Genomic DNA, 16,832 nt, shown 5'->3' with positions numbered 1-16,832 from the left:
TGGGGGGGGGGGTCCTCTAAGGTGAAAAGAACTGGGTGGTATTAACGATGCACCTAAGAAGGGTGGCTACTTCTGCCCAGAGAGAGAGAGAGAGAGAGAGATCTGCATAAAATTGGCCGGTGCTAATTTATATCAACAGATGTAAATAAAGATTTAGGTAAGTAGCTGTGTTGGTCTGACGCAGTCGGAATAAAAAATAAAAAAATTGTCCAGTAGCACCTTAGAGCACCAGGCAGAGGGCCTTCTCGGTAGTGGCACCTGCCCTCCCAGCAGATGTCAAGGCAATAAACAACTATTTTACTTTTAAAAGACAAATGTTTAGGGAAGTTTTTAATGTCTGATGCTGTATTGTTTTTAATATTCGGTGGAAGCTGCCCAGAATGGCTGTGGAAACCCAGCCAGTTTGGTGGGGTATAAATAATAAATTATTATTATTATTATTATTATTATTATTATTAGAGACCAACTAAGTTTGTTCTGGGTATAAGCTTTCGTGTGCATGCACACTTCTTCAGATGCATGCACACAAAAGCTTACACCCAGAACAAAATTAGTTGGTCTCTAAGGTGCTACTGGACAATTTTTTTATTTATTCAGGTGCAAATATAGAAACTTTACTACTAGCAGGCTCATGCCTGGCGTTGTTCAGGAATTCTGAGGAACCAAAATAATAATAATAATAAATCAGCGCAGGTGGTTAAATTCATTGTGGTTTTGAAAGGTGCGGTCCAACGTCTTAATTCGAAATGGCACTCTGTGGTATCCAAACATGGACAAAAAACTTGCTCCCTCATCTTAGGAACCGTCATGCAAAATGGGCGGTGTATAAATAATAAATTATTATTATAGATATAGGAAGCAATGTCCAAATGCCCTTACCTGTTGGACCAATGCCCAGCAAACTGGGAAACAGAGAGCTTTCGTTAATATATAAAAAGGTAAAGGGACCCCTGACCGTTAGGTCCAGTCACGAACGACTCTGGGGTTGCGGCGCTCATCTCGCTTTACTGGCCGAGGGAGCTGGCGTTTGTCCGCAGACAGCTTCCGGGTCATGTGGCCAGCATGACTAAGCCACTTCTGGTGAACCAGAGCAGCGCACGGAAACGCCGTTTACCTTCCTGCCAGAGTGGTACCTATTTATCTACTTTCGAACTGCTAGGTTGGCAGGAGCAGGGACCGAGCAAGGGGAGCTCACCCCGTCGTGGGGATTTGAACCGTCGACTGTTTGGCAAGTCCTAGGCTCTGTGGTTTAGACCACAGCGCTACCTGCACACCTCTTCCCTTAATATATAGTAGGTAATAATTTTATAGAAATACAGTCTCAAGGTTATTGGGCAATGCTGGGAAGAGGTAAATGGTGTGCTTGCTCACCTTTGCTTCCCAGGTGCTCACTATGGAAAGGCAGCTTCAGGGCTCCTGCTTGAACCAGGCACTATTTTTGGCCCATCAAGGGATTCAATTAATCCACAAGGCCATTTTCCCCTGGACCACACACATCAGCTGAAGTCACTGGCGACATCAGCTAGTGGGTAGGAGGACAGGGTTCAATCCTGCGCTGGCTACATGATCCTGTTCCCAAGCAAGGAACAAGGTTACACAGGTGAAGGCAGCAAGATTTAATCCCTGGCTCCCAAAGTGCAAACATCCCTGCAGCTACCACCTTGTCTTTATAACAGCAGTTCCAGGGGTTGCGAAAGTTCTTGGGTGAACACTAGAGGGCACTGTAGCCTCTGATAAAGGAGGCTGCCCAATTACTGGGAGTCTTGATAATAATCATGCCAGGAGAAAACTTTATTTATTTATTTAAACTTCTAATACACTGATTTTTTTAAAAACAAACAAACCTGAAAGCAGTTTATAAAGACAATAAAACAATAACATTATTAATAAAAGTGATTGAAAACAACTATTTCAAAAAATTAAAATTACCAATAAACTCAAGAATGGATTAAAACACACACCAACATGTCTGAGCTGGCTTGTCTAAAGAAAAATGTTACTTTTTCCTGGCAAGCACCAAAAAGAGGGCCTCCTGATGTCAATAGGCAGGGAGTTCCAAAGTTACGTGCTGCTGCCACACTTAAAGATTGATTCCTTACAAACCCAGAACTGGTGTTCTGTAGCTCCCGGTTCCACAGATGGAAGCGTTCAAGGGGGCAGATATAGGGCAATGCGATCCCGCAGGTAAACTGGTCCCAAGTTGTTCAGAGTTTTACACACTAATAGGCCTTGCCAAGGTGTAAACAACCTTAATCTACCTGTCCTTTGTTTGTAGCTGGGAACAAGAAAAGGCCCACCAGACTGACAGGTATCCCAGCAAGCAGCAGGTGGGTGCGAAAGATGAGGAAGCCATGGAGGAGGCAGAGCGAGAAGAAGATTCGCCAGAGCCTCACGAAGTCCTGGTAGCCAAGGAGGAGATCAGCATGTTCTTATCTGAGCAACGGAAAACAGCTGTCTTGAAGGTAACACACTGCATCCCTCTATGAAAGCCGTGTTGTTGTTGTCTTGTGATGGGCCGAACCTGAGGCTGAAAAACAATATTTTATTTTATTTTTTAAAAGATATGCATGTCTGGAAATGAGCTTTTTAATTAGGGATTCTCCTCGAACCTCGCTGTGCTAGAGTCCACAATTAGACCTTGGAAGTTCTGCTTTGCCAGATACCGTGTCCCGCTCCTCGTTTAATTCGCACGACAACCCTGAGAGGTAGACTGAGCTGAGAGAGAACCAAGTGGGAATTTGAATCCTGGTTTTTCCCAGGTCCCAGTCCTGCTCTCTAGACACTACGCGGCTGAATGATGGGAGATTTGGGACAGGTGCTTCATAACCCTTTTACATGTGTTTTGGAACGGGGGGCATTATTGGGTTGCTTTTGTTTTTCTTACGTATTTTCTGTGTGTGTGTGTGTGTGTGTGTATAGTGATTTTGTGTTGTGAACTGCCCTGAGATCTGCAGGTATGAGACAGGATGCAAATTTTAATAATAGCAACGATAATCGTGGTAGTAATGATGATGCTGGTGCTGGCTGAGGTTTCGTTTAGTTGCTAATTAGAGGGTCAGAGTATTGCTTTGCTTCTTGAGTATTCTTAATGTTGTTTGTATTATTTATACGGCTAGTATGTTCTTTTTGTTTTTCCATAAATGCCATATTATATGAAATATCAATGTATTATATGACACATCCCCTTTCCCCCTTAGTAATATATACAGTACTGTATATTTTTCTTTGCTGTAAGTCACTTGGAGGTCTTTTGGTCACAGGTGACTAATATGTTGAATCAATACTACTACTACTACTACTACTACTACTACTAATAAAATAAATGGGTCAATCACATCTGAAAGTTTTCCAGTCTTTTCACTTAATATGCATTTCTTACTTTCACTAATTACATTTAAATCTCATAACTCATGTCTCTCTTCTTTGCAATATTTCATATATTTCTTCTTACAAAACTTCTTGTAGTCCTACTAGCGTAATTCGTTGATTACAGTTGCTCTTCAAACAGTTCGTATATTTCTTCCAATCTTCTGTAAATCTCTGGTCCTGCAGGTTTCGAATCCTTCCTGTCATTTTATCCAATTCTGCGTAGTCCATTAATTTTGTCTGCCATTCTTCTTTCCTCGGCACCTCTCCCCTTCCTAACTTAGGCCGACCTGGAGCAGCGCCTGGCAAATGCCAAAAAGAAGGTTTTGCAGATGGAGAAGCTGCTGCCTGAGCAAATCACCAGTGAGGGCCAGAGGGAAGTCCTGAGGCTCCTTTGCAAAGCCCACGAGCTGGAAGTCGGGAAGACCGAGTTGCAGGCCAACGCCTTGCGCAAGGAGACCCTGCTGTGCCAGAAGGACTTGGTCATCCACAGCCACCAGCAGCACAGGCACCTCTGCCAAGAGATAATCCAGCAGCAGCAGCAGCTGATAAGGGGTGAGTGGGCGGGGCCAGAGGCCAAAGTGGGCGGGGCCCTCACCTGTCAGACCAGATTCCAGGCACACCCAAGACAGAGGTTTCTAGGAAGGACCACACGGGGAGGAGACACTAGCCCAGCCCTGGTCTCTGTTGTGTTTTACAGAGGTTGTGGGCAGTTCTGGGGTGCCATAGAACCACGGAACTGGAGAGTTGGAAGGGACCCCTAGTGGCATCTAGTCCAGCCCTCTGCAATGCAGGAATCTCAAAGCATTCCTGACAGGTGGCCCTCCAACCTCTGTGTGTTTTAACAAACTTTTTAAAATAAAAGAATGGAAATGGTTTATTGAATATTTACAGATAAATTGTAAACAGATAAGAACATTGGCAGGATCATTGTAATAACCTGAGGCTTTATAAGAGTTTTAAAGTAGATAAATAAATGAGCAAATTAAGTGAATTTGGATATGCAGAAGATAGTGAAAATAAATTTGAGGAACGGCAGAAAGAGGGGGAAAGAAGTCGAGTTTTGAAACGTTAAAATGATTTAAAAATGAATGAAATGTATAAACCTGAAAAGCATAAACAAAATTTAAGAAAGAAAGAAAGAAAGAAAGAAAGAAAGAAAGAAAGAAAGAAAGAAAGAAAGAAAGAAAGAAAGAAAGAAAGAAAATGCTGCCAATGGTCCATTTGTGATACCTTATTTGTCTGCAGAATTAAGCCTCCCCTCTGGAAGGACCCAATGGGATATTTGTTGCTATCTTACATTAATTGCCCATCTTTCTTCCACGCTGGTGCCGATGCGGTACCCATCCAAGGGCTCTTCGCCCTCAGCAGAAGAGGACAGCTGTTTGCCACCTGAGGAACGGGTCCCTTCTGTGAGAATGTTTCCCTCTTAACCAGAGCAAACAAGCGTCTTCCATGAGGCAGCCCTTCAGATAATAATAATAATAATAATAATAATAATAATAATAATAATAATAATAATTTATTTGTACCCCACCCATCTGGCTGAGTTTCCCCAGCCACTTTGGGTGGCTTCCAACAAGGATTAAAAATACATTAAAATGTCACACATTAAAAACCTCCGTAAACAGGGCTGCCTTCAGATGTCTTCTAAATGTCACATAGTTGTTTATCTCTTTGACATCTGATGGGAGGGTGTTGCACAGGGCAGGGGCCACCACCGAGAAGGCCCTCTTCCTGGTTCCCTGTAACTTCGCTTCTCACAGTGAGGGAACTGCCAGAAGGCCCTCCGAGCTGGACCTCAGTGTCCAGGCAGAATGATGGGGGTGGAGACGCTCCTTCAGGGATACTGGGATACAGATATTTGGAAATGGCTGTCACATCACCTCTCCATCTTCCCTTCTCCAGGCTGTACAAACTCAGCTCCACACAACCCATCTGTTTTTGTGCCCTCACCTGTGTAAGCTTCCTTCCTTTTCTCCAGACCACAACATCCCCATTCCAGAGCCACTGGGAAAACTGTACCAGCTGCATATCCGTGAGTTGGAGGAAGGGACCCTGGGCCGGCTTCTGGCACTTCACTCTCTGATGTCCGGAGCGCTCCAGGTGAGGCAGAGCTATCCTTCCTTTTCTTGAAATAGGAACAGGGACATAGGAAGTTGCCCTCGACAGGGACAGGACCATCAGTTCAGCTGGCTTAGTACTGTCTGCACTGACTGGCAGCAGCTCTCCAGGCAGGAGGCTCCCCCAGCTTCAAACTGAAAATGCCAAGGGATTGAACCTGAGTGCAAAGCAGATGTTCTGCCATTGAGCCATGGTCCTTCCCCATACCTCACTGTTCTCTAGGGAGGAAGGGAAAACAAAACACGGGGCAGCCCTTGAAACTGTCCCAGAAACTCCAGCAGGAGCAGAATGCTGCAGCGAGGTTCCTCACAGGGTCTCTGCCATGGGAGCATATTCACCCAGTGCTTTACCAATTGCACTGGCTCCCAGTGGAGTATAGGGTCAGGTTCAAGGTGCTGGTTTTGACCTTTAAAGCACTTTGTGGCTTAGGGCCCTCGTATTTACGGGACTGCCTCTCCTGGTCTGCCCCACAGAGGACCTTGAGGTCCATGAATAACCATTTTAGAGGTCCCGGGCCCTAAGGAAGTCAGACTATCCTCCACCAGGGCCAGGGCCTTCTCAGTGATGGCTCTGACCTGGTGGAATGCTTTGTCCCATGAGACCAGGGCCCTGCAGGATTTAATCTCCTTTCTGTAAGACAGAGCTATTCTACCTGGCCTTTAATTTGAATTCAACCTGATCTTTTATTTCCCTTCTTTCCCCCCTCCCTTTTATGAAGATCACCCGCTCTGGGACCCCACAGCTAATTCTTCCCTGGTCTCCTCGCTGGCCCAAATAGGACTAATTCAGCCAGCTAGTCCTGGTGATCATCTAATGTTTATTGGATGGATTTCCCCCCTAAATTGATTTTTGAATTCTGAATTTATTGTTATTCACTTTTTATACTGTATTTTAAGCTGTTTTTTGTTGCATCAATTAAGTGTTTTATATTTGTTGTTAGCCGCCCTGAGCCCAGTTTTCTGAACCGGGAAGGGCAGGGTATAAATAAAAATTTATTATTATTTATTATTAACCTGGGGCCAGGCGGTGCAAAGGTAGGGCATGCTGGATTTTCCAGCTTTCAAATTCCAAAAAGGAGGGGTGCTAAAAACATGTAGCATGAATCGGGAACTCAGAAGATATTCTGATTAAATTACTTTTGCTTGGTAAGTAAAATGTGTGAAACATTGCATTAAAATAATTGAAAATGATTGCCACGTATGGTCACACCTTCGAAGTTGAACGGAATCTGTTTCGAAAGTCCATTCGGCTTCCAAAAAGTTTGAAAACCAAAGTGCGGCTTCTGATTGTCTGCAGGAAGCTCCTGCAGCCAATCAGAAGCTGTGGAAGCCCCATTGGACGTTCGGCTTCAAAAAATAGTTAGCAAACCGGAACAGTCACTTCCAGGTTTGCGATGTTTGGGAGCCAAAACGTTCGGGAACTAAGCTGTTCAAAAACCAAGGTACGACTGTACTGTCAGTTATATTGTTAATTCATTTGTTATTATTTAGCATTGCCTGACATTATAAGAAGGTGAAATTAAAATCCTTTGGTTTTCCATCAAACATAGACTTACCAAACTAAATGTTGTCCATTCACAAGAACAAGAGCAGATTTGAATTCTTCACACCCGAGAGCGTATTTTTAAGACCCCCTACTGAAGAAATTTTCAAAAATTAAGTTCCACCCCTGAAATGACATGCCCTGGTACATGAATATCCAACAGGTCGAGTGGTTGGGCACCGGTTGTTAGAAGTCGATCGCGGGGTAATTTTTGTCTGTGTCATCACTGTTCCCCCCTAAAAAATGGTTGACAATTTCGACCTTCCTCCCTAATAAAAGCTCAACAACTTTGACCTGAACCCAACCCCAAAAGGTAGACAATAATGTCTTCTTTCTTTAAAAAAAGCTCAGAAACTTCTTTGACCTGCCCTCCCATGGGTAGATCACTGCCAGTTTTTCATTCTGTGAGTAGATCACAATCTCCCTGCCCTAGTGTGAAGGATCAGCCTTGACCAGCCTTCTGGCAGCTGCTTGCCATTTGTGGGTGTGGCTGCCCCTTTTCCTGTCTGTCTATCTGATGATCAGCGATTTGCCACTTAATCAGGCTGCCAGCCTGGGTTGAGACGCCCCTGGGCCTATGCCAGCACATTGTCTATTTTATTCCCCCCTCTTTTTGCTGCTAAAATAGGATGGGCTCTCAGAGGGTCAGGGGGGAAAAATGCTCAGAGTGGTTTGGGTTTTGCCCTTCCTGTTCTAGGACATAGCTACAGTTGCCAGGGAAGTTGTCTGAAGAAGCAAACAAGAAGATTTTTTATATTTCATTTTACAACGTATATAAAACAGAGAGAGGGGTTATAACAACAGGTGAAAATTAAAAGATGAAAGACAGAACTATGGAATAGGCAGATGTGGAATGAGCACAATTGCACAAAATAACAAAAGACGGAAGCAACTATCCACCCAGCTATAAAATCTGTGATGGGAAGGTAGTCGATTCTAGAGTGCAGATCCACCGGGTGATAGAGATTTCCCCCTCTTGTCTTCCTTCCCTGATAGGATGGCTCTGCTCACGATAAGGTTCAGCCCCTGGAACTGAACAAAGAAGAGAACCAAAAAGGATTGCTGGAGCACAAGAAAGATTTTGTTTGGGGGTCAAAAATTGAGCTACCCCCAATTGTTGTGGAATCGGACAGGTACTTGCATTCTTTACAAAGCCCTCTCTGGTCCTTCCCCCACTGCACTCTTGCAGTCAAACACCTCCCTCTGGGAAGGGCCTGGGGCTCTTCTAACACAACAGCCCTCGCAGAAATGGCCAATCCCCTGTTTTCCATCTGATTTTGCCCGGGCTCATCCGGTGTTGTCTGCTTAATGAGTCAGAGGGGTTGCACTTCCTGGCCGTCCATCTCTCCCTCTCTCTTTTCTCGATGTTCTTAGCGACAGCTACAGATCGTCTAAAAACACCCCGGCCAAAAGGAACCATGACTGGAGCCACACCCCTGCTTTGGCCGACTTGCTAAGAACTCCTGTTCGCCAACAGGTCAGTTGGTCAACATCATCCTCTCCCTTTCATAGCACTGACAACAACCCTCTGGGAGGTTAGACTGCAAGAGAACATTTGGCAACCTGTCAGGCTCTGGGCAGCCAGCATTACCAAGGTTCTAGTCCCTGGGGCGCAACAAAGAGAGAGGGCTGTTGTCATCAGGCCCTGCTTCTAGGTTTTCACAATGGCTGCTTACTCTCAAATAGCCATATTTCATTTAACCCCCTTTTTTGAGCAGGGCATCTTCACAACATGTAACTGGATAGCTTGGTCAGTAGAGCGTGAGACTCTTAATTTCAGGATCATAGGTTTGAGTCCCACATGGGGGCAATATTCTTACATTGCATGGAGTTGGACTACATGACCCTTGTAGTCTTTTCCAACTCTGCAATTCTCCTTTCGCAAAATAATTCCCTCTTCTTTCCCCCCTGTTCAGCTTCTCTTTTTTCTGCTTCTCCTTGAAAACTCAATATTGACTATATTTTTTAACTCAATGGAACACCTGTGCACTTTCTCCAGGCATAGAGGATCCATCCCACTGATATTCTGGCTGGATTACTTAGCCACTTCTGTATCAGGGATGGGGAGCCTGTGGCCTTTCAGATGTTGCAAACTCAAACTCCCATCTGCTCCAGCCATCATGGCCAATGGTCCAAGATGGTGGAACTTGGAGTTCAGGAGCATGTGGGTGGAGAATGACAGAACATTGTTCTAAATTGTGCTCCAGCTATTTTATTTCCTTCCCTGTCGTCTCTCTCTCTTCTTTAGGTATCAGATGTGGTGCTTTTGTATCCTTCTCTCTCTGCCCCAGTTGCTGCAGGATAGTCATGAGCAGGAGGGCATGGGATGGAGGTCAATCCTTAACACATAAACATTTGGGTTTGGGGGACAGAGGCAGTTCCCACTTGGTGAGCTGCATGTTATCTGGATTCTAGAAACGGATGCTATTCTGCTTCCTGCCAAAAGCTCAGCAGCATCGTCTGGCTCCTGCCAAATCATGCCAGACTTGGTGGGTCTTTGGTGTGATGCAGTGGCCCAACTCTCCCATGTTCTTGTGCTTCAGGGCTCAAGGGGAGCAGGCGTATGGTCCAAAAAAGACAAGGCTGAAGCCTCAGAGAAGCACGGTCAAAACCCAACAGGGGTCAAGAGCCAAGGGAACAGGACCTTAGCCAAAGTCCTCACACCAGAGACAAGTTGCTTGGGATGAGCAGCAAGCCGTGAAGCTAAGCCTTCTTTATAGGGCCTAGTGGACAGGGATTGGCCCTGGAGGGTCAGCTGACCAGGTGCTTAGGCAGGGCGGTACTGCAGCCTAGATGGCACTGTTGAGCCACTGAGCTCAGTGTTGCAACGGAACTGCCTTTTGCATTGAAATATTTGCTGAGTAATAAACACAGAGAGAGCAAATGCTGAGTGTTGCTTGCTTTGGTTTCTAGAAGGTGGCCTCAGGCATCCCTTTGCGAAAGATGGCCTCCAAGCTACAGACCCCTCCTTCCCGCGACTCCGGTTGCAAAAAGTCCGATGAGGACATCTCCAGCAGCTCTCTGAGCCAGGAAGCTTTGAGGGAGATTGCTGAGGGCACCAGACGGATTGCTCTGATTGCTGCCCGTCGCCGTTCCCGAGCTCAGGACAGAGACCCCAGTGGGGAGGTCTCTTCCGTCCATGGTTTTGAAGAAGGGACTCTGGAGCTGCATCCCAGCTCCCCTCTGGGGCACCTCTTGAAGGATACGGAGAGCGTCCACGGCCTCAGCATGGAGCCCCAGAGAGAAAAACGGCCACAGCACAAGGCTCAGAAGGAGCAGCTCTTGGAATGGAAAGCCGGGAAGAAGAGATCGCGCTCCCTTGACCCTACCTCCCCCAGGGTGCGTCTGCTTTGGGGGGAAATGGGCGTATTCGCAGGTCCATTCAGTAGAAAAATGAGGCAAAGGGGGAGAGCAGTATCTGAACAGTGTCTGCTAGGGATCGTTCCAGTTGCTGTGTACTCTGCACTGCTACAACAGCCACCAGCATTTTGCTTCACACAGGCCAAATTCTGCGCCATGAAAAGCGAGATTCTGCAACATGCATAAATTACGCACTGAAGCACATGCACGTGCTTCCAATTCGTTGCGCAGTTCTTTTCTTGCTGTTGTTGTTACTCTTTTGCACCAATTCTTCTACAGTCGTTTACGGAATAATAATAATAATAATAATAATAATAATAATAATAATAATATATTTATACTCTGCCCATCTGGCTGGGTCCCCCCAGCCACTCTGGGTGGCTTCCAACAAAACACTAAAATACAATAATCTATTAAACATTAAAAGCTTCCCTAAACAGGTGTGCCTTTAGATGTCTTCTAAATCCGTTCCGGAAGTCCGTTTGACTTCCAAAACGTTTAGAAACCAAAGCACAGTTTCCGATTGGCTGCAGGAAGGTCCTGCAGCCAATCGGAAGCCCCGCCGTATGTTTGGCTCCCAAATGTAGTTCGCAAACCAGAACAGTCACTTCGGAGTTTGCGGCGTTTGGGAGCCTAAACGCTCGAGAACTAAACTGTTTGAAAACCAAGGTACGACTGTATTAACAAGGAGAAAGGACAAGGAATTCTACTGTTTAAGTTGCAGAGTAGGAAACTCAGGTCTGCTGAGGCTTCAGATTCTGCAGGTGTTTTGCATTCCAACTTTTAAACGCCAGCTGAAAACATTTCTGTTCTGCCAGGCCTCTGCAGGCAATTAAGACTACATCCTTCCACAATGGGTACTTGATTTTTGTTTTTCTAACTTTTTAACATGTTCTTGCTGTAAGGCTTTATGTATTTTTATTGTCATCCACCCTGATTTTTTTATGCAATAGTAAAGGTAAAGGTAAAGAACCCCCGACAGTTAAGTCCAGTTGCAGACGACTCTGGGGTTGTGGCACTCATCTCGCTCTATAGGCCAAAGGAGCTGGTGTTTGTCTGCAGACAGTTTTTCCAAGTCATGTGGCCAGCATGACTAAGCTGCTTCTGGCGAAACCAGAGCAGTGCATGGAAATGCTAAAGGTAAAGATAAAGGGACCTTAGGTCCAGTCGTAGCCGACTCTGGGATTGCAGTGCTCATCTCGCTTTATTGGCTGAGGGAGCCGGCGTACAGCTTCCGGGTCATGTGGCCAGCATGACTAAGCTGCTTCTGGTGAACCAGAGCAGCACACGGAAACGCTGTTTACCTTCCCGCCGGAGTGGTACCTATTTATCTACCTGCACTTTGACGTGCTTTCGAACTGCTAGGTGGGCAGGAGCAGGGACCGAACAATGGGAGCTCACCCCGTTGTGGGGATTCGAACCGCCGACCTTCTGATCGGCAAGTCCTAGGCTCTGTGGCTTAACCTACAGCGCCACCCACATCCCTCACAGAAACTCTAGTGGTCTATAAATATTTATATATATATAAATAAAGAAATGTGTGGAGGGCCACAGGTTCCACAGCCCTGACTTAACAGCTCAATGGCAGAGCAAATGTCTCACAGGCTGAAGGAGCCATGTTCAGTCCTAGTTTTTTGTAAGATCGTGTTGCTGGTGTTGGAAAAGCCCCCTGCCTGAGATACAACTTTCTCCCCACCCCACCACCTCCTTGTCCCGTCCTGCAGGCTCCCCAAGTAAAGCACCGGGTTCCCTCCAGCCATGCAGGTGATGGACCAGACGTTCAGCTGCCCAAAATCAAGTCACCCGATGTCGTCATGAGCAGCCTTCCCCACATCCTTCCAGCTGCCACAAAAATCAAATTCTCTGTTGGCCAAGAAACAGGTAAACTGTCACCCGATGGGTCTTTCGGCGTTGGTCTAGGCAGCAGGCCTACTCAGAAGTAAACCCTGATGGATTTGATGAAATTACTCTCAAATTGGTAGAGGGGGTCCCCCTCTCCACAACACACACACATTTACTCTCCCTCCTCTTCCCGTTCCTCTCCAGAAGAAAACCCCTTGCAGATTCTGGCTATCAGCAGCGCTGCTCCCAGCACCATCCAGCAGAGCAACGCAGGTCAAATGCGAGGGCAGATTCTCCAGAAGCGGGTCAAAGGTCAGTATGGGGGGCTATGAATGGGCAGGGCATAAAACTCCAAACTGCACAAACCATCAGCATCAGGATCCAAAGGTCTGGAACCTTTTCCCCTTCCACCTAATTAGTGTGCAGGATTGCCCTGCCTCCTTCAGGAGGGCGTTCCCTTAATAGGGGGCCACCACAGAGAATGCCCTGCCTTGGGTCACTGCCTTGCCTTCTAGGCAGACCATCAGCAGGAACTCTCAGGCAGAACCTAGGGCTTGGGGTGGTTGGTACTGGGGAAATAAGCAATAGCTGAGCAGCCTCAGGTTCAGGATCAGGAGATTTCTCCCAATAGCCATCTGCTTTTGCACCCAGGGCCTGCAGAGACCACCAGTGGGCAGAAAAAGCAGCAGCAGCAGCAGCAAGTCCCCAACTCCAGGAACCCAGCAAAGACAAAATAAAGGCTAATGGGAAATGGCTCCTCTCTTGCCACCCAGATGTAGATGGGTTCTACTCTAAGATGCATTTAAAATATTGGCATTTGTGGATGATGAGAATGAATGTTTAGATTATTGCCCACAGATCATCTTGTAGCATTGGGCTTTCACTTAAACTGTATTCATTGTGGTTTATATTTCGCATCAGCTTTGTTTTTTTGTAAACCGCTCTGGTATATTATGTGTGCTGTCTATAAATTTCGCAAGATGATAAATAAACACAATCAGGACATGGAGGACATTCGAGCCCACGTGCAAAATTGCATTTTTAAAAAAACGTATTTTATTAGGATTTTCATAGCATAACATTAACAAAAGCAAAAATTCCCTCCATATTCACACCATAGCTGTCAACTTTCAGATCTGAAAATAAGGGATCAGCAGCCTCACCTGTCCCGGGGACAGTCTACGGGATATCTAACAATCCAGGATAGCAGTGGGAAACGGTGCTGGAATAAGGGAATTTCCTGCAAAAAAAGTGAAGGTTGACAGCTGTGATTCACACTGCCCGGCATATTCACCTCCTCCTCCTTCCTTCCCTAGTCTTGGCCACTTATTTTTATTTTTGCAGTCAAATATGTCTATTTACACACAGTTCGGGTAATACATCCTGCAAACATTCCCCAAACCAGCAGGCTTTTAATGCACTGCTCTGGTTCGCTGGTTGCAGCTGTCGGGCCTGAAACATGCGCACCTCCTCCTGCAACACAAGAAGGGAATTTCCTCTGCTCTCTCGCTTGCTTGTTTTTGGGAGGGAGCCACGTCAGAAGCCAGCCGTGAGGGAAAACAACCTCGATTCAGTTAGGAAGTCTCTGAAGCATGAAAGAGATGTGGAGGAATTACAGAAGATGATTTGAGCTCTCCCAGGAGGCAGGAGGGAGGTGTGTGTGGGGGAGAGAACTTTTTGGAGCTCTGCAGGGTGAAGAGAGGACTCATCCAAGAAGGCCTAACAGAAGAGCCCTTCATCCCCCATGGCCGGAGTCCAAGCGACTTGGACTGATGATGGGTTTACACCATGCAGCCTGCGCCCCTGTCAAAACATTTTCACAAAGGCTTTAGATCATTTGGACTTCACATGGTGGTGAAGGGAGAGGAGGAACTCTGATGTGCAGGAGATAAGGCGTGGGTGCCTGGAGAAGAGGAGGGTGTTTTTGCATTGTTGCGTGATACCCCAATCTCTCTCTCTCTCTTTTTACTGTTCACTCTAGCACACCAAAAAGAAAAAATACCCATAAACACAAAACAAAAAGAACATCAATACATCAACTAATCATCTCAAAACCTTCAAGTAAAAATGGTTTTTTTCTATAGACCCAACTTCCCACCTACTCCTGACTTCAATTTCACATCCGTTATATACTGCCACGACATAACAAGTTAAATTAAAGTTTAATCATCTTTAGTCTATCTTAAATTTTACATCATACTTAGAACTGCTACTGAAATTATTTGAATGCTGCGATGGACTTTAAACTACTATTATTTTTTCTCAGATAAATTTTGAAGACTTCCCATTTTGATATAAATACCTGTATTGGTTTATTTTTTATTTTTTCTAACAAGCTCTCTAATTCCGCATATTCAGCCAATTTTTGTATCCATTCTAATCTTAATGGGACATTGTCACTCTTCCAGTTTGCCACGATGAGCACCCTCACCTTTTTGGGAATGTCCAAATCTGTAATTCCCCAAAGGAAAGCTTCTGGTTTTTTTATTAAAGGATGTTTTTAACATTTTTTTCCAATTCTATATGGATATCCTCCCAGAACACCTTGATTTCTTTACACTGTGCCACCCCAATCTCTGAGTGGTGAGAAATGTCAGAGGTGCCTACGCTTAAGCAGGGTTCGGTTTCATTGGACTGAGGGTCACCGGAGACTGTGATGTATTTAGGATATGGTGGTTTTGTTTACACAACCTGGGCCTAGGATGGAGGAGCTCAGAGCATTAACACCTCAACAGATCTTGCTTACTCATTAGGTTTCTGCTCATTATAAAGCAGCTGTGTCTGTGTCTGCAGCTTCAAGTATCAGCCCAAGACTCACACGCACAACTCTCATAGACACAGCTGCTCTTCACCTCTTGTTCTCCATCCTAGGACGATGTGGCATCCAGCCATTTGAGGTGGAGAAAGCCCCGCCCATTTTCTCTGTGAACCTCTTTGCATATGTAAATAGCAGTACTTAAGGGCCAAGGCCATTCCCTTAACAGAGGAACTTGTTTGGCTGGTTCAAAGCCTCTTCCACTAGATTACAAGCAGGATTGGAAGGGACCCCAGGTATCCTCCAGACTGACACCCCCCCCAAAGAAAACCTCATTACAGTAGATTTTATCGCTGGGATGAAACTGTAGAAGCAAAGGCAAATGAGCTGCTTCTCCCTCTGGCTGGACCTGTGGTTCTGTCCACATGCTTGGAAAGGCATTTCCACATAGGAAACCCACCTAAAGACAATCCATAGTGCCAGAATTGGGGGGGGGGGCTTGTGCAAAGCAAGCACTTTCCAGAGAAAGTGAGAATGATGGAATTTAGGGGAGCATGGTGCCCTTTGCTGGTTTTGGAGTCTCTGGGAAATGGTCTGCCATGGTACCCTCTGGAGAAGCCTCACCCCAAACATTTGTAAATCATTTATAAATACCGTATTTTTCGCCCTATAGGGGGCACCAGCCCATAGGGTGCACTTATTTTTTTGGAGGGGGGAAATAAAGAAAAAAATTATCCCCCCCCCCCCGCAAGCTCTGGGAGCGATGGCGAGGTTGCGCTCAACCTCGCCATCGCTCTCGGAGCTTGCTGCTATCCGAAGTCTGGGGAGCACGGCGCTGAACTCCCGCCAGGCTCTGCAGGCTTACGGATAGCTGCCCGAAGCCCGAGGTGCACAGTGCCGCGCCCCCCAGACTTCGGGCTGCAAGCACCTATCCGCAAGCCTGCGGAGCCCAGCGGAAGCCCCCGCCGGGCACTGCAGGCTTGCGGATAGCTGCCCTAAGCCTGGGGTGCACAGTGCTGCGCTCCCCAGGCTGCAGGCAGCTATCCACAAGCCTTCGGAGCCCGCGGGAGTTCCCACCGGGCTCCACAGGCTTGCGGATAGTTTCCTGAAGCCTGGAGAGTGAGAGGGGTCGGTGTGCACCGACCTCTCTCACTCTCTAGGCTTCAGCGAAAGCCTGCGTCCGCTCCATAGGACGCACACACATTTCCCCTTCATTTTTGGAGGGAAAAAAGTGCGTCCTATAGGGCGAAATATACGGTAAATCAGAGCAAGAGACAGTCAAATATGGTGGCCACATGGTCACCAAAAACCCAAAGTTGTCTGATTTCCTCACTGCAAAACTTCTGCCAAAGTGTGGCATCAGTTTGGATTAGATAAGAAAATGATTACAAAACTTTCGGACAACATTGGGTTTTGGGGTGACCCTGTTTGAGTGTCTATTGCTCCGTTTCTGGGGTACTATAAAACGCAGGGTTTTCGCTACAAAATGATTACTAAACTTTGGCAACAGTTTCGAAGGGATCCCAGGTTTTGGGGTTCATAGTTAATGAAGCTGCAACATTTTTATAAATACACGCACCTTGAATTTCTCCTAGAAAGAGTAAATGTGAATTGCACGGGAGAAGGAGGTGTTACAGGCCAGTAGTTTGTAAAGGTTTTCTACAATCAAGAGGTATTAAAAAAAAAATATTGGCGCGTAAGATCCTGCCCCCCTCAATACACTCTGGCATGGCAGCGCCCTTGCTGCATTTTCTGCAAAAAGCGTTAATCTGATTTAATATGGAACACGCGTTGGCATTTTGATGCTGCCGGTTGCTTCATGCGGACACTGAAAAACGACAGA

The 16,832-nt window shown here is 46.1% G+C and overlaps 1 protein-coding gene across 1 annotated transcript in view; it reads left to right on the top strand.

Moving 5' to 3' along the window:
* LOC309357117 (kinesin-like protein KIF19) overlaps positions 1–13,307 on the top strand; it is a 36,581-nt gene extending 23,274 nt beyond the window's left edge. Inside the window, exons 12-20 of the mRNA XM_081889103.1 lie at positions 2,276–2,462; positions 3,651–3,921; positions 5,351–5,472; positions 8,029–8,165; positions 8,407–8,509; positions 9,946–10,371; positions 12,117–12,273; positions 12,439–12,546; positions 12,886–13,307. Of these exons, the coding sequence (XP_081745229.1) occupies positions 2,276–2,462; positions 3,651–3,921; positions 5,351–5,472; positions 8,029–8,165; positions 8,407–8,509; positions 9,946–10,371; positions 12,117–12,273; positions 12,439–12,546; positions 12,886–12,971 (1,597 nt within the window). The 3' untranslated portion in view covers positions 12,972–13,307. The remainder of the gene's footprint in view (positions 1–2,275; positions 2,463–3,650; positions 3,922–5,350; positions 5,473–8,028; positions 8,166–8,406; positions 8,510–9,945; positions 10,372–12,116; positions 12,274–12,438; positions 12,547–12,885) is intronic.
* The last annotated feature ends 3,525 nt before the right edge of the window (positions 13,308–16,832 follow it).

The sequence above is a fragment of the Podarcis melisellensis genome (genome assembly GCF_964234715.1).
Source record: "Podarcis melisellensis genome assembly, chromosome: 14".
NCBI classification, from domain to species: Eukaryota; Metazoa; Chordata; class Lepidosauria; order Squamata; family Lacertidae; genus Podarcis; species Podarcis melisellensis.
This window is presented reverse-complemented; position numbering and strand designations above follow the sequence as displayed.